Here is a 10,939-nt window from a genome sequence, read left to right as displayed (position 1 = left end):
ACTCAACCGTTACGTTGTTAGACAAGGTTAATGCTTATGGGTGATAATACAAGACCATAATTGTTTGAGTTTTTTTGTTTTAATTAGGTAGGGGGTTATAAATTACATTTTGTAACATTTTTCTATGTATGCAATTCAAGTTTTAGCTTGGGTGCTCTTTTTTACAAAAATTATTATGGATTAAGGTCTTCTTTTTACTTTTTTCCACAGCGTAAGTGGCGTAATATTTTACCGGCAGTCTCAGTATGGGGGAACACCGTTGATTAAAAATGTTCAACGTCATCTCAAAATAAAACGAACGCCAGACCAGACCACTGAGGCAGATGCAAACACTGGCGAACATAGGCTTTGAGGATCAAAAACTTTAAATCGTGGAAAAGACAGCGGTGCCGGGACTTGTGATCTTCTGGTGCTCAAATCTGGCTGCATATTGTCTTGCGCTCAAAATATTTGGCAGTGAAGAAAGCACCAATATATATATACAAGGGATTTCCTTAACACAACAACATATAGAATCTAGTCTAGATTTAACTGATGTTCTAGAACTCGGGGTTCGAACTACGACGAAGATGTCTCGCGAGTCTTCTCCGAACGTCTTGCTCACAGGTGCTCTGGAAGACTGGAGTGACTTGGATAAGGAGCTGGTTCAGTTGGAGGTGAGTGCCTACTTTATATTCTGCTATACTATCATATCACGAGTTGATGAATGTAGAATCAAGATCTAGTGTTACCGTGTCCTACACCAAGCCCAAAATCTGCTTTAAAATCAACCAAGGTCCAAACCAAGCTGATCACATCCCAACCCCCTACAACAGTTTCCTTTAGCCAAGTGTAGAGATCTAGAAATCTAGATCTAAATCTAGATTAGATCTACATCTAGAAATCTAGATCTAGATCTAGTAGACACTGGACCTTTGATGAACTACTATTAGTGGGGGAAAGGTGGGGGAGGCTGTGGCCGCAATGGTAATTTATAGTAGATCTATTCAATAGTAGGCCTTGATGAAGAATATGATTTGATTTGTTTTCAAAGATTCAATGGAAGCGGTCTTTTTAATAAAGGTCTCGTATGAGATTATAAAAGCCTTACTGGCAGAGCCTACAAGACTTCTGCTTTTTAAAACTTTTTATCATGTAGGTTAGTTTACAACATAGAGATCATTGTCATTCCTGATGTTCTATAAATTTCTATTCATGATGTATTATAAATTTACTGATTCCATCCATGATTTTTCAAGCTCTGGGCAGAGTTGTTTTTTTCCCTGTTCAATTTTTAACCAAGGGTGCATCTATTTAATGTATACTGTGAGGCTCTAAGTTACTCTAGATCATATGTATTGTCTTGTATTAAACAGGTAATCATTAGAGGAATCTTATTCTATGTCGATTACAATGACCTATATATTATATTCTGATTGTATTGTATTTTCCTTCTGACAAAAACGAATGATGAGGAAAAAAAATTCCCCAGCACACATTTATAATGCAAGAATTTCGCAAATTTAGTTGAATATTTTTCACTCAACGGCCTTTTATATAAATAACCAAGCTCCATGTAGTTTACTAAGGCATACTAGATGTACCTGCATATCGACAAAAGAACAATTATTTTTGCAAGAATTTCGCAGTTTCGATCGATTTTGACGCTCCAAAATTGAGGTCAGGCTTGTTTGCAAGTTCTACTGAAGTTTCCTTTCAACAACTTAAAAAGTATAAATATATTCGTTTCCGATTTCGCTCGGATTTCATTGAAGAGCTGCTCACTGACAGTTGAATGGCAACAGCGGGAGAACCTAGAGCCACTGTCAGCATCCGAATGGACGGAATCAGTAAATATTTTTAAACCAGTCCAAATTTGTTAAATTTTTAGTAGGCTCGCTATTATATTTCTACCTTTTAAAAATTGTTTTTAATCATAGCCTATTGTTTTCTAATTTTGTTGAAATAATGTAACACTGGATGTCATTTTTACGTTTTGGCCAAAAAATTGTATTCATTGTTTTTAATTTTCTCCTATAACTTGCATGGACTTGCTTCTTTTGTTTAGGGAATTTTCAAATACATTTTGTTTGTTCCAGTAAGAAAGAACTTGGGTATTATATTTTATACTTAAAGTTGCAGAATTTTTGTGTGCACACACATTTTGCAAAAAAATTTGATCTTTTAGTTTAACTTTTATATATATATACCATTTCTCTGGATCAATAACAAACTGGACCAATAACAGCCTATATATACACCATGATGCCATTTCTTAATTCTGTTCTGTTCTTGTACCTCTACAAGTGTTTTTTGTATACATACCCAGGCTGTAATGTCAGTAAGGGAAACTTTTTGACAAGGGTGCGAATTGTCAAGACGGACAATAAAGTGTGATCTTAATGGTTGTATTTTGTTCTCACAGGTTTACCTGGACTGCTTTGTTTTTAGACATTTGTTTTCCAGGTCATTGACTTTCAGTTTCATGCCTTTTTGTCAATATTGTATTTACTTAAAATATTGCTCTTCAAATGTCCCAAACTGCAGAGTCTCTTATGACAACTTCTTTTTCACATCCCTACCTCAAACAATTCCCCATATGTTGCAACAAAGAAGAAATATCGAAGACCTCCACCTTTGTTACATGATGGCAGTTGGCCAAAGGGCTGACTTGCAACTAAAAGACTACTGGATTAACAACGACTTAGGATATGAAGCGATGGATTAGTTCTACTGTCTGTGTGTTCATGTCATTGCTTTCAGGACGAGCACAAAAAGTACTGTGAGACCCTAACACAGCTCAGCGCAGCCCAGAAGCAATGTCTCTCCCAAATAGCCCACCACAGATACAGAATCAAATGTATTGGCGATGCTTTAAACAGGTACGGAAAATATTAATGACTTTGCCATATATTATAGTAAATGATTACATTGTCAAAATTGTCCAAGATCGCCACCCATTGTTGAGGAGAAAAGTAGTTGTTTTAAACTGGTTGACATCTTTGCCAGTGTCATTATAAAGTCGAAAAAATGCAAGGGGGAATTGTCCAAAATGGCCACCCAATGTTAAAAAGAAAATTGTTGTCTTAGATAGGTGAATGTTTGGGACGGTTTTGCACCTTTTTTTTTTCTTTTTTTTTTTAATGCATGGCAGGATTGTTTTGGATAAGTGGCTGATAAAGCAGATTCGACTGTAAATTTCAGGTTATTGAGCATGAACAATACTTCAGCCTCTTATGACTGAAGCTGGATATTTATTTGAAATGGTGTGTTGGGAGGGGAGGGGGCTGTAGTTTTTAGTTCCTGCTTGTTTCCATTTTTTTCTTTTCATTCAGTAGAATCTTTTAAAAAGAATGATTGTGTGCAATTGTTTTTATGATGATTGTTTTGTTGTTGTTTTTTGGGGGTTGGAGTATTTTTTGTTTGTTTGTTGTTTTTTTTCCAGTGCAGTGTCTTTTTCACCACTCTGATTTAAAGGAGTGGCTAGCCTGAAGCAATGCTTCTGTCTGTTACTTTGTCATAGGAGCAGAGACAAAACGTACTGAAGATGTTTTATTCCTCAGATGTAAGAGATGGCCATGCCTTTCTGAGTGCTTTTAGGTTGATAAAAAGCAAATAATGTGTAGTGTTGTTGTATCAAAATTGTGGACCATCACAGAGATAGAAAATGAGATGGGTTGAATACTATGTCTTTGATTTAGCGGGTTGACTTGAAAATGAAATGGATTGAATACTATCATGTTATGTGTGTCTTTGTTTTTGCAGGTTGACTTACTTGTATAGGCCTACTCTACATGTTTTCTCTCTGTCTTTCTTGTTCTTTTTCAACTCTAAATAACCTTCGATTTGCTCCTCTTTTTCTTAAGATGATATTAGCATACAAACCACTTCTCTTTTAAAGCACAGCACTTTGTGACCACAGCCCAATTAATAACCTTCTCTTTATTTCAAACATTTATGCAACTTTCGAAGATGCTGAGTTGGTGGGTGGGTGCTCTAGTGTGGTTTTGTTCCCTCTTTCCTATCATAATCTATCTTTTTTATCTCTCCTCCTTCTTTTTTGTGTTGATTATTTTCTTGTAACACATCATCGGCACTTTTATGACCTAGTGTGTTGCAAGTGCCGCGGAACTCATACTAAAACTAAACTGAGTTGGTGGTTGGCAGGTGTTCTGGTGTGGTTTGCTCTTTCTTTCATTCTGTCTAACATCTATCATCCTTCTCTCCTCCTTGTCTCTGTCGTAGTAACTCCTCTAATCTTCTGCACGTACATGAACCTAATTGTATTGTAACTGCTTCTGTAAAACATCTATTAAAACAAAAAAGAATTTTAAAAAAGTAAATTTGGATGTTTATTGATTGTATGATGTTTAATGATTGTAAATCCGCTGTCTCAGAGCTACCAAGGGTCATCCCGGGGAGGAGGAACTTAAGCAAGCCACTGATCTGAAACTGAAGATTGCCGACAGAAAGCTCCTGTTTAGAGAAATGGAAGAGAACCTGCCTCACAAAAATGGGTCAGTGCCTGAATACGTCCTTGTTTGGTCATGTTTAATTCTGATATTTATTTTGCAAAAGATTATGGCAAATTGATTTTCATAATGCATATATTTGTGAAGTGTAGATTTAGAATAAATTATTTGAAGCTTTCAGGAAGTATTCTATCCTTTTTCTTTTTCTTTTCTTTTTTCATAATGGTTAGACTAACTCACATTTGAGAAATTTGGATTCTGTCTTGTCTATGTCTATTCAAGGTAAAAAAACTGATTTTCTTTTTGTAATGTTTTGTAATTCTCACGGTAACAGTTGAGAGAAAGTCCGCGGGTAATTAAAAGAGCTGCAAAGAAGTAGCCTATCCTTTTGAAATTCCAAATTCTGTGGGGAGATTTCAATTTCCTGTCTCTAGGATTACAAAGCCAGTTTAGAGTGACATTCTGGCCCCAAATGCTGGTGGTTGGAAGGTGTTATCTCGAGATCTGCACTGCCGTCGTAAGGGAAAACGACGAATGGTCAAAAATTTTCGATTTTTGTATTTTACATATTTCATAGAGTATTTAATTCTGCATCTGATGGTGTAAAAAATTTTAGTCATATCTTAATCCGTTGTTGCGTAATTGAGAGTTCGTCGTTTTCCCTTACACTGGCGAGCTCCGAGCCAGAGCTCAGTGTAAGGGAGAACGACGAATGGTCGATCGGTCAAGGATCACTGCTCTTTCGGCGTTGTCCCCTGATCTCTGCCGTTGGGCAATTCGGCATGGGCGACGAATGACAAGTGGTCACTGTTGCGTCAGTACAAACATACTAGGCCTTTTTAGCAAACAAATACACCACCACCCCCTCCCCCGGAGTACCGTCGATGGTTTATAAGAATGTATCTCTTAGTGTGTATTTCTGTCTGTCTTCACGTATTAGGCCTATGCTGATGGTGTGAATTGACAAGAGCAGGCGGGAGAGAGGGGAAAACGGATGGGAACAGGGGGAAAGGGGTGGGGATGGGACGGTCAAAACAGTATTTAGGGAGAAATTTAATAGCACTGCATATTAGTGTCCGCCAGATGTTCACAGACTAACGTCATGTTACTTTGCTGTCCAGTCATTTGACATCCCAAATCACAATGATGGCTATAGTGCCGCAATTTGTCTAGCACGTGTCACTGGTCGACATCATTATAGAATTACCAAGCAATTAATGACACTGGGTTATGAGAGTAAATTTCTTTGTCCAACTTAAAAAGTGGAGGTATTGTGGCGACACTTAGTCTTGCTTTACGATTTTTTTATGATTTGATGGACGTTACGATCGAGTATAATAATGTCTTGCAGATTCAAACCGTTCCAGTCGATCTCTACTTTGTGGTATGTTTTCCGATCCGATCAACTACATGAATCCTTTATTAAATACAAAGCGTCCCATTACCTCTCCCGAAAGCGTGTGTGATACAGTCTTGTCAGATTGTTACATTCTTACTAGAAAGTTTGACTTTGCAATGATCTGATCGTATTATTGACATTGTAACATTGTTGATCCCTTTGGTCGTGCAGGGAAAAATTTGCAATTAGCGAAAGTAAAAGTAAAACTCGCTTCTGAAGAGAATACAATAGAGAGATATCATGGAAACCAAACTTGGGTTACGAATGAGACAGTTTTAAATCAAGCTGCTGAAAATGTGTGCACATCTGATTTGTACACTGACTGTGTAGTTAAACCAAGGAAGGAAAACGAAGGACGTTTACCGAGTTACAGTTGGGATATAACAAACACCTAACTGTATACGTATAATAGCTAGTTTGTATTCGTCTTGTTTTTATTTGTAGTAACCAGTACACAGTCATTACTGTCAATAATGCGTCACAACTGACCATCGCCTACGCCCATAAACGTTCACGGGTGTAAGGGAGAACGACGAACCGTACCATTCGTCGTTTTCGCTTACATCGCAAGGCTCACCTGCGGGTGCGCAGTGTAAGGGAGAACGACGAATGTCGAATAACTTTGCTACTTTTTAACCTAAACCATTTAAACTTTAGAAACTGCTTTAAGAACATCTCAATCAGATATCTGGTGAATTACAGCTTAAAAGAGTGGAAAATAGAAGAGATATAAAGTGAAACAAGTTTTTGCCTCTCCTGAAAAATTTGCCTCGCTACCTGCGCAGGACCATTCGTCGTTTTCCCTTACGACGGCAGTGCTCCCTCCATATCATTTTAGTGTTACTCATATCCAAATGATGAAAAGCCAACAAGTGCTTGATCTCACACATGTTTAGCTCCTACTAGAATAACGGAAATTCACCTGGTATTGTACATGCATCGTATAAAAATGGGCCAATTATTACATTATTTTAAGTGTACTTCCTTCTATATGATGTGGTGTCGAAGGCGAGTACGATATATACATGGATTTTGTTTTCTTTCATTTCTGTAGATTGTACCTGAGTATCATCTTGGGATCAGTGAATGTTTCTTTGCTCACCAAGGAAGCCAGGTGAGTTAATCATCCCTTCACAATCATCTGTGATAGCTTTTTGCATTTTTCCTTAGAAAGTGCACTTTCTCTCTTTCATAAGCAGCAGCCATCTTTGACAACTTGTCTGACAAAAAGTTGTCCTTTCTCCTTATCTCTTTGTACTTATGAAAATCTTTATCCTTTTCAGCTTGTTAGTCAGATTGCATTTCTGGATTGATGTTGCTGTGTAATTCGTCCTTGCGCTATATGGAGGTTTCAGTTTTCTACCAGCTAATAGTTGGCCCAAGAGCTAGTAGCTCTCCCAAGATAAGGAAATGTGTAAAGTGTTAGTCTATGGCCTATACCCTGGTCCAGGGTAAGAAAGGTGATGATGGATAGTTGGAGAGTTCTGCTGCTAAGTCAGTCTACTTTTTCTTTTCGTCCTTTCCATCCATCTTTTTTTTTTCTTTTTTCTTTTTTTTGGGGTGGGGACACGTTTGTATCCACTTAAAAACACATTTCTGTGAAGGTTTTACCGAACAAATGTGGATCACAGGCTCAAGTATGTAAATTTGCAGATTCCAAGGTCACTTTAGCTTTTGAAGTCACAAACTTTGACATCTGTTTTCTCACTAATTTCTACCCCCTGACACCAAGCAACCCTCACCTTCTCCAATCATAAAATAATCTCAATTTTTATTCAAGAAGATAGTTGGATATTGTTTTCCTCAAAAGTAAGACCAATGAACAAGCTATGAGATTATTATTTTACCAATATCCTCATACGCGAAAAATAGCTGAGCACTTTATTCCAGTGTCGTGGTACCATTATCGATTATTTATGCTATTTGTTTTGTTTTTGATGTCTCGGTGTGATTTCTTCTTTTTTTCCTATCTAGCATCTGTGTTCTCATTCCCTCCTTCATCTTTTCTTTGTATGTCACTCCCCGGTAATGCCACAGATCTTTCGGCACTTACATGATCTGTTTGTGTTGCAAGTGCCTTAAAACTCTTATTCAAACTAAAACCAAACTAGAGGAAAAAGAATCGACTGAGGCTGTTGGTTTTTTCCTTGTTTGTTATTCTTTCTTTTTTTTTTGTCTGACAACCAGGCCAGTTGCTTGGTGCACTAGTTTTCCTATTTGTATCTCGGAGGGCATTGAACTCTTGCCTAACTCGCAAAAACAAATGATGTCATTGTGATTGCCTGGTCAATGTTATTATCAATAACAAAAAGTTCTCAGCCATTCATTTGTGAATCAGAAAGAAAAAAAACCCACACCAGGATCTGTTGTGTAGCAGCTATGTAAACTGCGTTGATGTGGGGCATAAAACGTCTTCAATTACAACATGTGAAACAAACGGGGGGTTGATTCTTCAACTGTAGGACCATGGATTCGATGACCTTTATTGATAATCGTCTTTTAATTATTGGATAGAACATTAGAGATAATAGCTCTGCTGTCATAAATTATGTAAATTGTGTTGATGAGGGGGCATAAAACATCTACAATTACAATTTGTGAAACCAAAAGTGAAAACAGTCGAAAACTTAACGTGGGTGGTTGGCAGGTGCTATGGTGTGGTTTATTCCTTCTTTCCTATCGAACATCTATCTTCCTTATCTGTCCTCCTTCTTTTTTTGTGTTTGTTACTCTCTTGTAACATCTCTAGTCTTTGGCACTTATATGACCTAATTGTTTTACAAATGCCGTAAAGTGCTTGCTGAAACAAAACCAAATTGTTAACTTGTAGTTGAGAGTGAAAATCCTCGGTCATCATAGTTGGCAGCTGATAATCTAGAACGTGTGCGAGGGAAAGGGCGTGCTAGAGCTTGCGGCTTGTTCTTTTCGTCAGGGGATGGCAAGTGACTCAAAGAGCTTGTAGTGGGTGGTTGACAGTTGCTCTGGTGTGGTTTGTTCCTTCTTTTCTATCTAACATCTGTTGTCCTTATCTCTCCCTTTTTTTATGTATGTTACTCTCTTATAACACATCTATTCTTCCGCACTTAAAGGACCTTATTGTGTTGCAAGTGCTGTAAAACTCTAACTAAAACTAAAAACTAAAGATAACTTGTACTCATGTTTTATTAACTCATTCACTGCCAGGCCTACTCCTCAATCCAATAAGAGAACACAAGACATTCTCAGGCCTGGCAGTGAAGGGGTTAAAATCTTAATGCAATCAAAATTGTCGAAGACAGCCACCCTTTGTCTGTGAGAAAAGTTATTGTCTTAGACTGATAGATATCTTGGGTGTCATTATAATTGGGGGGTAGTCATTTGTACAGGTAATTGTCTTAGACAAGTGGCTGTTAGGACAGGTTTGACTGAATTTGACTACTTTTTTTGTGTGTCTGTGGGGGGGGGGTATGGGGGGGAGAGAAAAAATGAAAAACTCCTCTTCATGTTACTATTAAGTGACTGAAGAATCAAACCAGTTGTAGCTGCCTGTCAATGTCAAACCTGGGCTATCTCAGTCTGATAAAGAGCCCCTTTCATTTGAACTCTTGTGGTCTTGTCTAAAAATAGAAATTTGATTTGATATCACAAAGCATGTACAAAAAGAGAGGGTCAGAGAGATTTATCTTGTGCTGAATTCACTGATTAAGATTATCGTTTGGCATCATGAAGTCAACAGTGTAAATAAAAGAAGTACTGTTATCAGAAAGACAAGAGAGCTTGTGACTATTATTTAGTTCTAAGGGACCCCTGTCATGTAGACAAATTCGGGATCAAGTGGTGTTTGTAAATTGTTACTGTGTTTCACTGATTTTTGTGCTGTTTTTTTTTTTGTTTTTTTGTCTGTCTGTCTATCTGTCTGTCCTTCTGTCTGTCTGCCAGTCTGTCTGTTTGTTTGTCTGTCTGTCTGCCAGCCAGTCTGTCTGTCTGTCTGTCTGCCAGCCAGTCTGTCTCTCTGTCTGTCTGTCTGCCTGCCAGTCTTTCTGCCAGCCTGTCTGTCTGTCTAAAGACTAGTTAGATTGAGTGTGGAATGAATCCTGTCCAGCTGCTGTCAATGGAAGAATATTTTGAACTGCTCATGTATGCATTTCAGAATGATCCAACTGTTTGGGTTCTTTGTTTATTTGTTTTGTTGTTTTGTGACTTTTTTTTGGGGGGGGGGAGGTGGTTGGTGTGTGTTTTGGGGTTTTTTTGTTTTGTTTTGTTTTTTGCCTTTATTTTATATTATTATTGTTGTTTGGTTTTTTTGCCTTTTTTTTTAGGAGAATGCTTGTAGTGACAATATTATATAGTAAGAGTACATGTAGCATGATAGGAATTTTGTTTTTTTGGAGTCATCATTACAATATTTTTTTTCCATTCCCAAATTTATAAACTTTTTTTCAACGTGTCAGGATTTAAGCTATCTCGATATGTCATAGCGTTCCTGCTTGGGCACCTCACTAATGTAAAACAAGCTTCTGATATGATCTAACAATTACAATGCGGTTTTTCAAAAGGGTAAGATGGTGTGATTATTGTGTCACTGCTCGTTCACCAGCTGACAGCGTGGGAAGGGGGGTATTGCGACATGTCAAGGTCACCTCGCCCAACACTCTATCTTGTTCCCTTTTTTTTTTTTTTATATGTCATTGTTTACTTTTCAAAAATAAATCATAAGCACCCGGTGGTCACACTGTCATGATTTGTTGTCATGTACCATGTGGTTAGATGTAGTGGCGTGGCCCTTATGGTTAGGCTGGTAGGCTTACAGTGCAACTGAAAGGTTGTAGGTTCAGACCCTGTCACCGACCAGTCATTGTGTCTTTGGGAAAGGCACTTTGTACCATTTTTCCTTACTTCATCTGGGATGGAATGGGTACTCAACTATAGACAGATAAAGAATAATCAACTGCTTCTGCTGTATGCTTCTCGGGAAGCAGATAATATTTCTTAGTGTTCTAGTGTCTGCTTGAGTAATAATAATTATAAAGTGCTTACAGCTTTCTGCTGAGCAGGGTATACACTATACAAATGCTATTAATTATTTTATTTTATTTTTTTATTTTTTTTT

The 10,939-nt window shown here is 37.6% G+C and overlaps 1 protein-coding gene across 2 annotated transcripts in view; it reads left to right on the top strand.

The window, feature by feature from the left end:
- Nucleotides 1-210: 210 nt before the first annotated feature.
- Nucleotides 211-10,939, top strand: part of LOC101863823 (ion channel TACAN) — a 21,820-nt gene continuing 11,091 nt past the window's right edge. The window contains exons 1-4 of one of the 2 annotated variants that reach the window (XM_005101178.3): nucleotides 211-656; nucleotides 2,743-2,861; nucleotides 4,377-4,496; nucleotides 6,905-6,964. In XM_005101178.3, the coding sequence (XP_005101235.1) occupies nucleotides 570-656; nucleotides 2,743-2,861; nucleotides 4,377-4,496; nucleotides 6,905-6,964 (386 nt within the window). In that variant the 5' untranslated portion in view covers nucleotides 211-569. The remainder of the gene's footprint in view (nucleotides 657-2,742; nucleotides 2,862-4,376; nucleotides 4,497-6,904; nucleotides 6,965-10,939) is intronic. The other variant, XR_001184950.2, reaches the window with a different exon arrangement.

Source organism: Aplysia californica, unplaced genomic scaffold, assembly GCF_000002075.1.
Source record: "Aplysia californica isolate F4 #8 unplaced genomic scaffold, AplCal3.0 scaffold00272, whole genome shotgun sequence".
In the NCBI taxonomy this organism is placed as follows: domain Eukaryota; kingdom Metazoa; phylum Mollusca; class Gastropoda; order Aplysiida; family Aplysiidae; genus Aplysia; species Aplysia californica.
This window is presented reverse-complemented; position numbering and strand designations above follow the sequence as displayed.